Here is a 17,991-nt window from a genome sequence, read left to right as displayed (position 1 = left end):
ACACGTTACCCCATCAGCGAACAAATGTTATCTGTTTTTAATATAACGGGTCAGTTGCTGTCTTTTCTATGTTTCTACCTCTCTATCTGTTTTTTTGGGTTTTTTTGGTGATTTGTATATTCGGAGACCTTGCAGGTAACACCTGTCTGTCTGCACACTGATTGCCTTGGCAACGGGCAGTTGAAAAAACTGTCTGTAATCATCAAGCATTGTTCTGTGATTTATAAATGCGATTTCATTTCGAGGATTTCATTTCCAACAACGTTCACCTGAGGAAGGAGGAAGCCTCCGAAAGCTGGTGAATTTAAAATAAAATTGCTGGACTATAACTTGGTGTTGTAAAATTGTTTACAATTGTCAACCCCAGTCCATCACCGGCATCTCCACTTCATTCATTCAGCTATCAAAAACACAGCATCAATTGATTCAAACTGCTGTACTAGAATGCTCCAAATTTTTAAAGGTTCCTTTTTGATTTTTTTTTTCCAGCTGCGTTCTGCCAGCCAGTAAGTGAAGTATTGTGTGGCGCTGTTGTCAAGGCAGGACCAGCACCTCAAACAATTGAATTGAACTGACCATTGCCTGGCTACTTCATGTTGAAAAGTAGATAATTTAAAAGGAATGTGGGAAGGACTGAAGCTGTGAGCTTCAACAAAATGCAATCAAATTTTGCTCGTTATTAAATCATCAACAGTTTAGTGTATGTGTGGTATTTGAGCTATTGTAAAAGTAAGATGCATTATTTCCCTTTTCCTATCAATAGAAACATGTATGTAGAGCTCTGGAAAATGATCCACTTTTTGCTTGTCAACCTGGAGAAGATCTGTCTGTGGAGAAACATCGTGAGCTGACTTTCCTTCGCCATAAACGACTGTTCGAGTATGACTTTTTGACGTTGGAAGAAGCTATGCAAAGTCCTCTAAAGTCTATTGCAGTTATTGCTTGTTTAGGCATGTATGACTGGTCGCTAGCTAGCGTGTATTCTCTAAATAAACAGGTAAGTACCATATAATCATTCATAAATCTATACAGCTCCTGTGCACAGTACTTGAGAATAAAATATGTCTCTGCAGCTTTTATGAACCACATTGAGTCTAGAGGTGACAAAGGCATGAATGAGTGTTTCAGCAGAAGATGGGCTAGACGAGGGGCAGAGGCAGGCAATGTTATGGAAGATGAAGTAGATGGTATTTGCGATGGAGTGGATATGGGGTTGTAAACTGAGCATGGGGTCAAATAGGATGTCTGTTCACCTGAGACAGTAGCTGAGGCGGAGGATGGAATCTGTGGCAAAGCTGCGGAGTTTGTGGTGGGGGCCAAAGATGATGGCTTTGATCTTCCCAATGTGTAACTGGAGGAAATTATGGCTCATCCAAGACTGGATGTCGGATAAGCAGTCTGACATCCATGACAGCAAAGGAGTTAAGAGAGGCAGTGGAGAAATACAGCTGCATGTTGCCAGCATACAGGTGGAAGCTGACCCAATGTCTATGGATGATGTAGATGAAGAAGAGACCAAGCATAGGTCCTTGGGGGACTTCAGTGGTAACAGTGTTGGGGTGGGAAGAGATGCCATTGCTGGAGATGCTCTGGCTACGATCAAATAGTTAAGAGTGGAACCAAACAAGGGCTGTCTCACCGACTTGAACAATGGAGGAGAGATCTTGTAGGAGGATGGTGAGTTATCCGTTGTAAGAATAAAGCCATTCTGGCTAATAATTAATTGGTCTAAGAGTCTAGTTTCAGCAACTTTACTACTTAATAAGAAACATAAGATTTAGCTGTGGCCTTGTCTCATATTGATATATCAGTCGTAATAAGCATGCATGTTCCACGCATCGGTATACTTACATAAGTCAGCCCGCTGGATGGAACCTTGAATGCCCTGAGGTTGATCTCCATTGATCTCAGTCCAAGCTGCACACACTAGGCGAGTAGAGTACACCAACCTTTATACCTGCCCCCAACACACCTATTTTTGACTCAGTTTATGATGTAACCACAGCACCATGTGTTATTCTTTGTCTGAAAAATGGTAGAAACTGGTTTTGTCCAGTTGTTGTACTGTAGGCCTTATCTCCAAGATTTCTCTTCTGTTCTTTCCCATTATACTTCTGTATACATTGGTAACCTTGCTTAACTATTATAAACTTAATCATGTGATACAATTCTCATCTAAGAGTCTATTGTCTACAGAAATAGTTAATTCTACAAAAGCTGTCTTGTCTTGCTCAGGCTGCTTATTCTTTTAGAAGTATGCTGTAATTTCTATACTACTTAACCCATGATGCTTTCTGCTCATGTCAAGTTATCCTAATATAAGTCATTTTCTTACATTACCCCTAAAATCTACTATTGTGTCAAAAGCTGCAGAGTCATCGAGGAGGAAAAGTGCACCATGGTCACAGTGACTGAGAATGTAATTTGTGATTTGGTTAGGGTTGTTTTAGAACTGTGATAGGAGCAGAGCCTGATGGGACAGATTGAAATAGAGAGTTGGAGGAAAAATGGGTACAGAATTGAGAGATGACAACACATTGAAGGACTTTGGAGGAGAAATGGAGGTTGGAGATGCTGCGCTAGTTTGCGAGGACAGAGGGGTTGAGGTTGGGTATTTGGTGGGGGGGAGGAGCTTTGATGATGATGATGGTTTTAAAAAGTAGTACCTGAGGAAAAGGATACATTTACAAAATCAACTAGCCTAGATGTCAGGAAGAGAAATTGGATGATCAGGGATTGGGTTCAAGGAAGAAAGAGGTGGGTCTCATGGACGAGATGAGCTTGTAGAGGGCATGAGGGAAGATACGAGAGAAGCTGGAGAGAGAAAGATGTGGGTTCAGGGCTAGGGTAGGGGTAGCCTGGGGGCTGGCTTAGCTTGGTAGGCAAGGGAAAGAGAGGAAGCAGCAGAGGCAGCTGAACAGATGATCTTGATCTTAGTGACAGAGAAGTCTTTGAACTACTCGCACTTGTTATTGGAGATGAGGGTGAAGGGGACAAGGGAGAGGGGTTTAAGGAAATGGTTGGTAGTGGAGAAAAGAATCTGAGGATTATCTTTGCTCTCCAGGATAATCCTGGGGTAATGGGTGGTTTTGGAAGAGTAGAGTGAGCTTGCTATGGTCTAACTGGAACTGATGATGGTTGGTTAAGCCAGTTGTGTGCCAAATATTCTCAAGTCTGCATCTGTTGGACAGTTGAAATGGGGAGAAAAATGAACATTTTATGACATTTTGTTAGAATGTAGTCCTGGAACCCAAATACACAATATGGAATTGTTACACTGGGACTGCTGTGGATGCCTTCTCTGGTTCAGTGGCTTCAGCCACACCCATAAGCAGATCCCACATCCTGGAGTTGACTTACATTCCCCAATATTTACTTATACAATAATATTATCCAAGGGATGTAACTATGTGACCCCCTCAACATACAAATTGGTTATCATGTATTTTGCATGTGCCCTCAGGTGTGATTCACCAGTCTTCAGTAGGTGGTCTGTTTACACTTTATCAGACAACAGTGACTGCATTTCAAAAGTAATTCATTGGCATGAAGTCTTTTGAGAGGCCCTGAGGACATAAAAGGCACTATGTAAATGCAAATACTTTCTTCCTATTGTGCCATGACTTCCAAAAGGCCTTTTTAATAAAGAAAGAACTTGCATTTATAAAGCAACGTTCGTGTCCTCAGGATACCTCAAAGCACTTCACAGCAAATGAAGTACTTTTAAAATGTAGTCACTGTTGTAGGGAAAGATAGCATCAGGGGAGAGACTCTTTTGCAAACTAAGTCAGTAAGTCTCTAGGGTAAGAAATGCATTGGTAAGTGGCTAAAGAGAAGGAAGCAGCGAGTAGTTACAAGAGCAGGTATGTCATAATGGAGATGGAATTGATTGGGGAGCCCCAGGGATCTGTCCTGGAATCTCTCTTGTTACACAAACTGTAGTCTCCATGCAAAGTAGCTAAATTTGAAATTGTTTTTTAGTTGTTGATCACAGTAGTAGGATTGTTCTAACATTTTGCTACTTTGAAACTATTTCATAATATTTCTTTCCTTCAATTAGATAAAAGCAAATGAATTTGTTCTGATCAGTGAAAACTACATTCATCAGCATTTGAGCTGTATTTGTTTCAATTTCAGATGTTTGGAAGGACTGTTGCCCAATATGGATCTAATAGGCATCATCAGTTTATACAGAAAATAAACAATATGGAGGTAAATTTTTTGATCATACAAGGTCAGTGGCTTTCAAATTTTTGTGTTCAAAATGCACTGTAAATAATGACATACAGTGCCTAATTATCAAAAAACGGTGTCTAATAGCCATGAGGGAAACAATGAGATAATTGCAGAAAACACTTTATTAGTACAAAGCAACAGAAATAATGAAAACAAATATAGAATACAAAATGCCGTGCTCACAGCGTGCAGTATGCCTGGCTCAGATCTGGTGACCTCCCAGAACTCTAGGGGTCTCACTCTCTGTCTCTGTAGTTTGTTTCTTGGTTTTTCTTTTTCTCATTCTCTCATCACTCTCTCTCTGTTCCCCTGTCCCTTATTTGTAATTTGAAAGAAATGTGGTTCTTTGGAATGCTTTTTGTGCATTTTTGAACATCTTTTTTGCTGGCTTCTTTATACATTTTTTTTGTACATTTAATTCTTCTTTTAGATCTTCGGATGTTTTGCTTTGACTGAGTTGAGCCATGGCAGCAATGTTAGGGCGATGAGAACAACAGCAAAATATGATCCCAGAACTCAGGTTTGTATCCTGCATTCATGTAAATACAATTGACTGCCTGCTTAGTGTATTTTGTTTCCATTAATTGACAATTCTGAGTGTTATTACTCTCCATTTAGGAGCAGAAATAATGTTTTAATGTGGGTCTATGATGAATCTTGAATAATGGCAGTTCAATTTTTAACTAAGTACAAGCATTACTCCCATGGTCAGCGGATGCTTTGTTTTATAAGGATAAGCGCAGTATGCTTTTTAATACACAGTAGACTTTTCTGCTGTTAAAGTGAAGCTATAGGTAACTTAATCTGCCCCTTTTAGATTACAAGAAATAGTTGTTGAGCCTTCCTTAGGGTTGATTAGAGGTTAATTGTTCTTGGGCTGATCCTTAGGTTAATTAGAGGTCAGAATTTTTTAAGTGTGACCGTGGAAGTCAATTAAAACGCACTTCCTGTTTTTGGGGCATTTCTCTGTATATTGGAAATTATTAACTTTCTTTGTCTTACATTAAATACTTTTTTTAAAACTGTGATAGAAATTTGAACTTGTAACAATGTTGCACGTGAAGAATGGTCTCAACTTATGCCTTTAACTATCTATTGGGGTTGCCAACCTTCCCGGATTGTCCGGGAGGCTCCCGCAACTGAGGGTTGCTTGCCCGGGCACTGCTGCTAGCAAGCCGGGAGAAAAATACTTTGTATTCGCGGTTCACGAAACTTCGTGCCTCAGCTGCCTCCTTTTTGTCTCTACTTGTACTTCCCACCCCCATCATACTTGATGGTGCTCGAGGAGCCTGTCCAGCTGCAACAGCCATTCCCTGCCTCTCAGGAGCAGCCTGGAATTTCTTTGTGGCTGATCCTGCCCCATGACTTCGCGCCTCTGGCTAAGTTAGGGTGTGGTGCAGGACCAGCTAACTGCGTTCAGTCTGCAGTAATTTGGGTATCCAGACTGGAAATTTAGTCAGCCAACGTAATAACTAGTTTATTTCTTGCAATGTATGTGATGTATCCCTAGCAATGGGTTAAAAAGGATTTCTGTAACTATTTTTTATTCGTTCATGGGATGTGGGCATCGCTGGCGAGGCCGGCATTTATTGCCCATCCCTAATTGTCCTTGAGAAGGTGGTGGTGAGCCACCTTCTTGAACCGCTGCAGTCCATGTGGTGAAGGTTCTCCCACAGTGCTGTTAGGAAGGGAGTTCCAGGATTTTGACCTAGCAACGATGAAGCCTTGGCGAGTTGCTGCAGTGCATCCTGTGGATGGTACACACTGCAGCCACTGTGCGCCGGCGGTGAAGGGAGTGACTGTTTAGGGTGGTGGATGGGGTGCCAATCAAGCAGGCTGCTTTGTTCTGGATGGTGTCGAGCTGCACTCATCCAGGCAAGTGTAGAGTATTCCATCACACTCCTGACTTGTGCCTTGTAGATGGTGGAAAGGCTTTGGGGGAGTCAGGAGGTGAGTGACTCACCGCAGAATACCCAGCCTCTGACCTGCTCTTGTAGCCACAGTATTTATATGGCTGGTCCAGTTAAGTTTCTGGTCAATGGTGACCCCCAGGATGTTGATGGTGGGGGATTCGGCAATGGTAAGGCCGTTGAATGTCAAGGGGAGGTGGTTAGATTCTCTTGTTGGAGATGGTCATTGCCTGGCACTTGTCTGGCGCGAATGTTACTTGCCGCTTATGAGCCCAAGCCTGGATGTTGTCCAGGTCTTGCTGCATGCGGGCTCGGACGTCTTCGTTATTTGAGGGGTTGTGAATGGAACTAAACACTGTGCAATCATCAGTGAACATCCCCATTTCTGACCTTTATGATGGAGGGAAGGTCATTGATGAAGCAGCTGAAAATGGTTGGGCTTAAGACACTGCCCTGAGGAACTCCTGCAGCAATGCCCTGGGGCTGAGATGATTGGCCTCCAACAACCACTACCATCTTCCTTTGTGCTCGGTATGACTCCAGCCACTGGAGAGTTTCCCCCCGATTCCCATTGACTTCAATTTTACTCTGGCTCCTTGGTGCCACACTCTGTCAAATACTACCTTGATGTCAAGGGCAGTCACTCTCTCCTCACCTCTGGAATTCAGCTCTTTTGTCCATGTTTGGACCAAGGCTGTAATCAGATCTGGAGCCGAGTGGTCCTGGCAGAACCCAAACTGAGCATCGGTGAGCAGGTTATTGATGAGTAAGTGCCGCTTGATAGCACTGTCGACGTCACCTTCCATCACTTTGCTGATGATTGAGAGTAGACTGATGGGGCGGTAATTAGCTGGATTGGATTTGTCCTGCTTTTTGTGGACAGGACATACCTGGGCAATTTTCCACTGTCGAATAGATGCCAGTGTTGTAGCTGTACTGGAACAGTATGCTTGCTATAAACTACTATGGGAGCTCTAACACTCCCATAATTAAGCCTAATTACATAGAATGTACAGCGCAGAAACAGGCCATTTGGCCCAACAGGTCCATGTCTGTATTTATGCTCCACACGAGCCTCCTCCCTCCCTACTTCATCTAACCCTGACATTCCATACGAGAACCTTTTTAAAAAATATGTAAAGTTGCATTTGGGGAGCGATTCAGACTATTGTTTCTTGCACATTTCAGTTGGTTGATGGTTGCTTGTAACTGTAGACCTCAATAAAATTAAACCTAAATCTGTGGAGAAAACAAACTGTTGGTATTTCCTTCCACCTTTTCCTGTCTGAAGCCTTGCTGAGTCATACAGGATAGGCTGAGACTTGCCAATGCTTATCTATAGCTGGCTGCTGGGGTGTAGATCAGAGTGGGCCATGGTGACTCTCCATGAAATTCCCCCTCATCTCCCTAAGAAAGCGCCAGGCCTCGACTCATCACCTGTCAGTGCCCAACAACACAGCTGAAATTGAGAACTCACGGTTGCAATTCAGCCTCCCATCACTGTGTGATACAGCACATTATATCATCATGCAGCTGTTCTGATATCTCCTCTGATTCCAGATTTTTCTCCTTTACCCCTCCTATCCAAAAAGCAGTGATTCATACTGGGGTTCCAATATGATTGCAAAATAATTCTGTCCAAGTTGTGCATCTAGTTTTTTAAAAAAAAGTCTTGTGTATTATGGCATAATCATCTTATGTTATCTTAGGAATGCTAGAGAACTGAGACACTTGACTAAGCTAAATGCAGTACATCATAAAACAATTATTTAATTGAAAACAGCTCACAAAAATTAAAGATTAGGCTTGCATGCTTTGGAATTTTCCTCACTTATTAATCACTGTGATCAGCTGATGCACCATTGAATGCTAAACTTTTGTGTACTATCTATTCAGAACTCATGGTATCCTTTGTTTGTCTGAATCTGGTATTATGATTACTGTCGTTGCTACTGCTTAGACAACGATACACAGGAAGAATTGAGGAAGTGGGTGTCATAATTAGTGCAACTTGTGAAGTTGGCATTTTGTATTGATTAAAAAATCCAGGAATGAAAGCTACTACATTTTAATGATCTGACTGCACTTTCTACATGCATTTTTGTGGTGCATCATGGGTATTAATAACCTATTACAACCCATACTGTAATGAAATATTTATAAGTGCCAGTCTGACTTGTTTCTCCATAATGCTAAAATTAGATACAATTATATCATTTCCTGATACCACCATCACCCTGAAGCAATAGAATTACTGAAGTTGTGCCCAGACAAAATAACCTGCTGAAGAGTGTGGCTTTACTCCAAGAACACTTGTGCTAGAATAGGAATCAGAGAGATAATGAAGACACCAGATGAAAGTTAATCCCTTTATTAGCTCAGTGCCCAATTCAGACTAGAGTGTGTATATTCCTATTCTGTGGGGTTAATTTTTCACATTTAGGCTGCTGATGGGGAGCCTCGGGAAAATGTGTGTAAGCCACGCGCAATTTTTTGGCTAGTAATTTTAATGGACAGAAAATCATGGGCAGTGCATCGGCAATTTCCCGATATGCCCAGCTGGTGGGGAGCCTGGCTATTATGACTATTCATTTAAATTTTTTAAAAAGGAGTTAGCATACATTTCTTTTGAAAGTAGTAAGATTACTCCAATCTCGTCATTAATGGTTTCATACAGTGCACTAAGGTACTTTTACCTAAACGGAAAAAAAGGGCAATGTTTACATGTGCTTTTATAACATAAAAGCCATATTGTTGTACTGTCAATATTGTATGGTCTTTTATAATACCTTAACAATAATGGATGAAACAAAGACATATCTGCCAAGACAGGCGGCTCCTAGATAAGAAGTCTTGTTTTAGTTCCTGTTGTTGGTGTTCACCTGCTAAGGTCTATTGATCTATTTCTCCCCTCACCCCCTAATTTTCCCCCCATCTCTCCTGAAGGTGTTGACTCTTACCTCCCAGTATAGTTAGGCACTAGTAGTCCTCTGCTATGTTGCTCAAGTGGACATTCTTGCATGTGAACCTTGATGGTGACTGTTGGTAAATTATTTGACGTTTGAGGGTATCCTAGCCAAATCAGATCCATGTCCACACGTGCATTTTCAGCAGGAGTCAGTGGAAGCCAATTAGAAATGAGAACGTGATTTCCTCCATGTGTTGAGGTTGCCTCAACACCTGCCCCACCTGAGAAGGATCAAACTCTTCTCCCTCTCTTCTGTCCCATTCCTCCCACCTCTCTCCCCTGTCCCTTTCCTTTCCACTACTTTCATCTCCCTTCACCTCCTTGCTCTTCTGACTCCCTCCCTCTCCTCTCCTCTCCCATTTCCCCTCTCATCTATCTCTATCGCTATGTCATCTCTTGTCCAATCAATCCCACCTTCCAACCCCATTTGAGCTGAGAACTTCTTAGTTTTGACTTCCCACGTGCAACACAGGAAGGGAAAGATACCTTACGAGGTTAGTAACATTCCATTTTGTAAACTATTGTATACAGAAATCAGTAATAAGCTCTATAATATATTTGGATCTGCAAACCAGTAGTAGTAATAGAATATACCTCCACTATTCAAGAAAGGAGGGAGACAGAAAGCAGGAAACTGCAGGCCCGTTAGCTTAACATCTGTCACAGGGAAAATGCTAACCTAGAATCTATTATTAAGGAGGTTATAGCAGGGCACTTAGAAAATCTCAATGCAATCAGGCTGAGTCAACACAGCTTTGTGAAAGGGAAATCATATTTGACTAATTTATTAGAGGAAGTAACAAGCAACGTGGATAAAGGGGATCTTGTGGATGTGGTGAACTTGGATTTCCAGAGGGCTTTTGACAAGGTGCCCACATGAACGGCTACTACACAAAATAAGAGCTCATGGTGAAGGGGGTAACATATTAGCGTGGATAAAGGATTGGTTAGCTAACTGGAAGCAGAGAATAGGCGTAAATGGCGCATTTTCAGGTTGGCAAGATGTAACGAGTGGAGTGCCACAGGGATCAGTGCAGGGGCCTCAACTATTTACAATCTATCTCAATGACTTGGGCGAAGGGACCGAATGTATGGTTGCTAAATTTGCAGATGACACAAAGGTAGGTAGGAAAGTAAATTGTGAAGAGGACACAAGGAGTCTGCAAAGGGATATAGATAGGTTAAGTGAGTGGGAAAAAATTTAGCAGATGGAGTATAATGTGGGAAAAAGTGAACTTGCCCACTTTGGCAGGAGAAATAGAAAAGCAGTATATTATTTAAATAGAGAAAGATTGCAGAATCTGAAGTATAGAGGGATCTGGGTGTCCCAATACATGAATCACAAAAGATTAGTATGCAGGTACAGCAAGTGATTAGGAAGGCAAATGGCATGTTGTCATTTATTGCAAGGGGAATGGAATATAAAAGTAGAGATGTTTTGCTACAGTTGTACCGGGCATTGGTGAGACCACATCTAGAATACTTTGTGCAGTTTTGGTCTCCTTATTTAAGAAAGGACATAATTGCTTTGGAGGAGGTTCAGAGAAGTTACACTCGACTGATTCCTGGGATGAGGGGGTTATCTTATGAGGAAAGGTTGGGCAAGTTTGGCCTGTATACACGAGTTTAGAAGAATGAGCGGTGATCTTATTGAAACATATAAGATCCTGAGGGGACTTGAAGGGGTAGATGCTGAGGGGTTAGAAACATAGAAAATAGGAGCAGGCGTAGGCCATTCGGCCCTTCGATCCTGCTCCACCATTCAATATGATCATGGCTGATCGTCTATCTCAATACCATATTCCCACTCTCCCCATACCCCTTGATGCCTTTTGTGTCTAGAAATCTATCTAGCTCCCTCTTAAATATATTCAGTGACTTGGCCTCCACAGCCTTCTGTGGTAGAGAATTCCACAGGTTCACCACCCTCTGAGTGAAGAAATTTCTCCTCATCTCAGTCCTAAATGTCCTACCCCCATATCCTGAGACTGTGACCCCTCATTCTGTACCCCCCAGCCAGGGGAAACCTCCTCCCTGCATCCAGTCTGTCTAGCCCTGTCAGAATTTTATATGTTTCAATGAGATCCCCTCTCATTCTTCTAAACTCTAGTGAATACAGGCTGAGTCGACCCAATCTCTCCTCATGACAGTCCTGCCATCCCAGGGATCAGTTTGGTGAACCTTCGCTGCACTCCCTCTATGGCAAATATATCCTTTCTTGGTTAAGGAGACCAAAACTGCACACAATATTCCAGGTGTGGTCTCACCAAGGCCATGTATAACTGCAATAAGACATCCTTGCTCCTGTACTCGAATCCTCTTGCAATGAAGGCCAACATACCATTTGCCTTCCTGACTGCTTGCTACACCTGCATGTTTGCTTTCATTGACTGGTGTACAAGGACACCCAGGTCCCTTTGTACATCAACATTCCCCAATCTATCATCATTTAAATAATACTCTGCCTTTCTGTTTTTCCTTCCGAAATGGATAACTTCAGATTTATCCACATTATACTGTATCTGTCATGTATTTGCCCACTCACTTAACTTGTCTAAATTGCCTTGAAGCCTCTTTGCATCCTCCTCACAACTCATGATCCCACCTAGTTGTGTGTCATCAGCAAACTTGGAAATATTACATTTGGTTCCCTCATCCAAATCATTGATATATATTGTGAATAGCTGGGGCCCAAGCACTGATCCCTGCGGTACCCCACTAGTCACTGCCTGCCACCCGATAAAGACCCATTTATCCTACTCTCTGTTTCCTGCCTGTGAACCAATTTTCAATCCATGGCAGTATATTACCACCAATCCCATGTGCTTTAATTTTGCGCACTAACCTCTTATGTGGGACTTCATCACAGGCCTTCTGAAAATCCAAATAAACAACATCCACTGGTTCTCCTTTATCTATTCTACCAGTTACATCCTCAAAAAAAACTCCAATAGGTTTGTCAAACACGATTTGCCTTTCATAAATCCATGTTGACTTTATCTAATCCTGTTGATATTTTCTAAGTGTTCTGATATCACATCCTTTATAATAGACTCTAGCATTTTCCCTACTCCTGATGTTAGGCTAACTAGTCTGTAGTTTCCCTGTTTTCTCTCCCTCCTTTTAAATAGTGGGTTTACATTTTTCATCCTCCAATCTGCAGGAACTGTTCCATAATCTATAGAATTTTGGAAGATGACCACTAATGCATCCACTATTTCCATGGCTACCTCTTTTAGTACTCTGGGATGCAGATTATCAGGTCCTGGGGATTTATTGGCTTTCAGTCCCATTAATTTCTCCAGTACTTTTTTTTACTAATACTAATTTCCTTTAATTCCTCCTTCTCACTAGTCCCTTGGTTCCCTAGCATTTCTGGGAAGTTATTTGTGTCCTCTACCGTGAAGACAGAACCAAAGTATTTGTTTAATTGCTCTGCCATTTCCCTGTTCCCCATTGTAAATTTTCCTGTTTCTGACTGTAAGGGACCTACATTTGTCTTCACTAATCTTTTTCTTTTTACATACTTGTAGAATCTTTTACAGTCCAGTTTTATGTTCCTTGCAAGTTTACTCTCATACTCTATTTTTCCCCTCTTAATCAATCTCTTGGTTCTTTTTTTGCTGAATTCTAAATAGCTCCCAATCCTCAGGCTTGCCACTTTTTCTGGCAACTTTGTGTGACTCCTCTTTGGATCTAATACTATCCTTTAATTTCTTTTGTTAGCCCTGGTTGGGCCGCATTTCCTTTTGTGTTTTTGCGCTAGAAAGGAATGTATAATTGTTGCAATTCATGCATTTGTTCCTTAAATGTTAGCCATTGCCTATCCACCGTCATGCCTTTTAATGAAGCTTCCCAATCTATCATAGCCAACTCACTCCTCATACCTTCGTAGTTTCCTTTGTTTAGATTTAGGACCCAAGTTTCGGATTGGACTACTTCACTTTCCATCTTAATGAACAATTCTATTATGTTACGGCCACTCTTCCCTAAATGGTCCCGCACAACAAGATTATTCATTAACCCCTTCACATTGCACAATACCCAATCTAGGATGGCCTGTTCCCTGGTTGGCTCCTCAGCCTACTGGTCTAAAAAAAAAATCTCGTACGCACTCCAGGAATTCATCCTCCACGGTATTATTGCTAATTTGGTTTGGCCAGTCTATATGTAGATTAAAATCACCCATGATTACTGTAGTACCCTTGTTACATGCATCTCTAATTTCCTGTTTGATCCCATCCCCTACATTACCACTACTGTTTGGAGGCCTATAGACAACTCCCACCAATGTTTTCTGCCCCTTGGTGCTTCTTAACTCCACCCAGACTGATTCTACATCTTGATTTTCTGAGCCAATATCCTTTCTCACTCTTGCTCTGATTTCATCCTTTACTAACAACGTCACCCCACCTCCTTTTGCCTTTTTGCCTGCTCTTCCTAAATATCGAATACCCTTGGATGTTCAGCTCCCAGTCTTGATCACCCTGCAGCCATGTTTCTGTAATTGCTATCATATCATATCCATTCACATCTATTTGCACTGTTAATTCGTCTACCTTGTTACGAATGCTTCTTTCATTCAGATACGGTGCCTTTAGATTTGTCTTTTTAACATTTTTAGACATCTTAACATTTTTATGTACTATGGCCCTATTTGTCTTATTACCATTTTTTTCTTACCCGGACCCTATTTGTTGTCTTTTGTTTGTACGCTCTGTCCCTTCCTGACATAATCTGATTATCCTTACCCCAATCACTTTCCTGCACTGCTTCTGTCTTTTTTCTTTAGCATTCTAGATTTCTCTCCACTGGGACCCTCCTGCCCCCCCTCCCCCACCCCACCCCCTTATTTAGTTTAAAGCCCTATCTATCTCCCTAGTTATTCGATTCGCTAGAACTCTAGTCCCAGCATGGTTCAGGTGTAGTCCGTCCCAACGGAACAGCTCTCTTTCCCCAATACTGGTGCCAGTGCCTCACGAATCGAAACCCACTTCTCCCACACCAATCTTTGAGCCACGCATTCGTCTCCCTGATTCTATTGACCCTATGCCAATTTGCTCGTGGCTCAGGTAATAATCCAGAGATTATTACCTTTGTGGTTCTTCTTTTTCATTTAGTCCCTACCTGCTCAAACTCTCTCAGCAGAACCTTTTTCTTAGTCCTACCTTTGTCATTGGTACCTACGTGGACCACGACAACTGGATCCTCCCCCTCTCACTCCAAGCTCATCTCCAGCCCGGAGGAGATGGTCTTAACCCTGGCACCGGATAGGCAACATAGCCTTCGGGACTCATGCTCCTGGCTGCAGAGAACAGTGTCTATCCCCCTAACTATACTGTCACCTACTACAACCACCTTCCTTTTCACTCCCCCCACTTGAATGGCCTCCTGTACCACGTTGCCGTGGTCAGTTTTCTTGTCCTCCCCGCAGTCCCCGCACTTGTCCACAAGGGTTGCAAGTACCTCAAATCTATTGGACAAGCGCAGGGACCAAGGATCCTGCAATACTACCTCCTGGATCCCCGTACCTGCCTCACTCGCAGTCACACCCTCCTGACCTTGACCACGTCTCAATTCTAGAGTATTTAATCTAAGGGGTGTGGCTGCCTCCTGGAGCAAAAGGTCCAGGTAGCTTTCTGCCTCCCTGATGTCTCACAATGTCCGCAGCTCGGAATCCAACTCCTCAACTCGGAGCCGAAGTTCCTCGAGCTGCAGACACTGCAGATGTAGTCGCCGGGGACAAAAATGTCCACAGGCTCCCACATGTTGCAGCAGCAACACATCTCCTGTTCTCCCATTATTTTATTTATTTAATTAATCAATGTAGTGTTAATCAAATTATTTACCTCGTTTAATTAGATAAATTAAGTTCAGTTTTTAAAATTTAGTTATATGCTATATGTTAACTTAAAACTTAGCCCACAGTCACTACCAATCATTTACTTGCCTCACCTGTGACGTCACACTGCAGTTTTCTCTTGTTGCAGGTCTGCTGCTTTTATCCCTGTTCTCAGTCTGCTGCTGCTCAGGTCCGCCGCCACTCTGCGGAAAAAGTTAGGCAAGGCAAAGCAGCACCCACTTCACCGAACTCCCACACTTACCAAACTCTTAAGCTGATCGCTCTGTGCCTGCTGCAGTCAGTGCTGGTTGCACTCCCATACCCCTGTATTTCTACTGTTTGTAGATGTTTCCCTTTGTGGGAGAGACTAGAACTAGGGGACACAGTTTAAAAATAAGGGGTCTCCCATGTAAGACGAAGATGAGGAGAAATTTTTTCTCTGAGGGTCGTGAGTCTGTGGAACTCCCTTCCCCAGAGAGCGGTAGAGGCAGGGTCATTGAATAGTTTGAAGGCTGAGTTTGATAGATTTCTGATTAACAAGGGAGTCAAAGGTTATAGTAGGTAGACTGGAAAATAGGGTTGAGGTCACAATCAGATCAGCCACGATCTTATCAAATGGCAGAGCAGGCTCGAGGGGCCGAACGGCCTACTCCTGCTCTTAATTTGTATGTTCGTATGTAATATTGGTGATTTTCACATGGCTCTTAATTTTTTTTTGGAATATTAGGAATTTATTATCAATACTCCTGACTTTGAAGCAGCCAAGTTTTGGGTTGGAAACATGGGGAAAACTGCCACACATGCTATAGTATTTGCACAACTCTACACCCCTGATGGAGTTTGTCATGGGCTTCATTCTTTTATTGTTCAGGTAAGGCATGGTGTTTATCATGAAGCCCTTAATAAAGTAGTTGTTTGCTTTTATACATAATGTACTAACAACATTTATTATTTCATAACATAAATGCAGTTTATAGATTGTTAAAAGTAGGTGAATCCTAATCCCTAACAGGTACAGAAACAATGATTGAAATATTTGCTAGACTGCATCATTTTCCACAAACTATTACTGAAGTGGACAAGAATACTTTTGTGTGTGACTGATTTCTGACTTTCCTTCCCAGTGCTACCTAGCTTCTGGGCACCTCTGCACAATGACGTGGCTGAGACTGGGAACTCAGTAGCACGGGGGATTGAACTACTTTACAGCACTGCATGGCAACATGATACTAACTGGATTTGTATCAATTCAGTCTTGGTATTCTCCAGTTACATGGTTTTTAATGCTTAGGATACTAATAACACTGCAGACCTGCAGCCAGTAAAACATTTTATAGATCTAATTACTGTTTAAAAATACGTGCATTCATTAAGCAATTTCTATATTTTGGTTTAGATTGACTTGCTGAATTGATGAGTAAATTGTGCAACAAAGAAAACAATTTGTCTATTTTGATCTGTGATTTATAGAAATGCTGATTTTTAAAAAGCATTTCTTGACAAAGTAACTGTTTTATCAGGATTTAATTGTAAATTACGAGATATAACAGATTTACAGCTGGTAAAAGAAAGAGTTTTATTGTTTCACTTTTTTTATGTGCTAATGAGAGATGCTAGTCCTGGAGAATGGAACACTTTCCATTTCAGCCAACAAGTGTGCTGGCATCCAGCACTCCTTGATCAGGTATAGAATGGATAGACCCAGAATATGACTTTGCTTCAATAATGTCCCTCAACTCCAACCTCAGTGCATCAGTGTGAAATGTCTTTCGTTTCCAAAGTCAGCCATCCTGTGACCTTTGAGTGACATTGACAAATTTGGGGCAGTGGGCCCATGCCCATTAGAACATGGATTGAGATTTCCCAAGCCCATTTCATTTAGGACATTTATAGTTAGTAGTCAGAGGAGCCTTTCTGTCCATCAGTCTGGGCTAGGTATGAACTCTGTCTCAAAGGTGAAAGGTCAATTTCTAATCCACGGTGGCACTTTTAAAAAAAATTTACATGGAAATTATATGTATTTAGATCCGAGACCCCAAGACACTACTTCCAATGCCTGGAGTAATGGTTGGTGATATTGGAAAGAAGCTGGGACTAAATGGCATAGACAATGGGTAAGAAAGTTTACTTTGATACTATACTTAATTTTCACACTATTTGCATTAGTTAATTTTCTTGAAATCTTTAATTGTGCTAATCTGTTTTTTTTGAAATTTGAAATGCAGTGATTTGTTATAGCACAATTTTCACTTCGTATGTGGAGGCACATCACCAATTCAAAGTTAGGCCTGCATCTTAAGATTTTACAGTTGGGAAATGTGACTTTCAAAAATATTATCGGAAGTAGTTTTTCCTTGTGTCCCTCAACTTCACCAGGTTAAATGTGCTTATGATTTAGTTTATCCAAATTCAAACACCGAGCACCACTTTATTGGACTACAATCTGTTTGTGAATTAATACCAACATGTGTTATAAATAACTGCAGAATCAACAACAACCACTTGCTTTAACATAAAAATCCCAAGGTGCATCACAGAGACGTAATCAGACAAAAATGGATGTTGCGGTAGAAAGAGATAAAGAAGAAAGAAAAAACTTGCATTTATATAGCGCCTTTCTCAACTTCACAATGTCCCAAATCACTTTACAGCCAATTATGTGCTTTTGAAGTGTAACCTGGAAAATATTAAAACAGGACTATCCTTTGCAGCTATGACTGATAGATAATACTTGAGCCATTTCCCAGGACACCAGCTGAGCACCAATATAACCAAATCCATTCTGCTACTAAGATTCTCGTATAGCACACAATTGGAATTTTGAAAATGCACAGCAGATTCCCTAATCGCTTTGCGGGTGCTCTGCAATATAATCTGCAATTAGGGTCTCAAGGATATCCAGAATAAAAAGAGCAATGAAACCTCCATTTTTTTTTTCTTTCCTCAAAGACGATCAATATTGCGGGTGAAGTATTTTTTGATCTGAAACCAAATACACTTATTTTTATGGTGCTGTAATTTACTTCATAAAATGG

General features: G+C 41.5%; 1 protein-coding gene across 1 annotated transcript in view; it reads left to right on the top strand.

The window, feature by feature from the left end:
• acox3 (acyl-CoA oxidase 3, pristanoyl) overlaps window positions 1-17,991 on the top strand; it is a 199,188-nt gene that overhangs the window by 20,823 nt on the left and 160,374 nt on the right. The window contains 5 exon segments of the mRNA XM_067991065.1: window positions 764-997; window positions 4,138-4,212; window positions 4,667-4,756; window positions 15,684-15,827; window positions 16,982-17,070. Of these exon segments, the coding sequence (XP_067847166.1) occupies window positions 764-997; window positions 4,138-4,212; window positions 4,667-4,756; window positions 15,684-15,827; window positions 16,982-17,070 (632 nt within the window).

This window comes from Heptranchias perlo, chromosome 1, assembly GCF_035084215.1.
Source record: "Heptranchias perlo isolate sHepPer1 chromosome 1, sHepPer1.hap1, whole genome shotgun sequence".
NCBI lineage: Eukaryota > Metazoa > Chordata > Chondrichthyes > Hexanchiformes > Hexanchidae > Heptranchias > Heptranchias perlo.
This window is presented reverse-complemented; position numbering and strand designations above follow the sequence as displayed.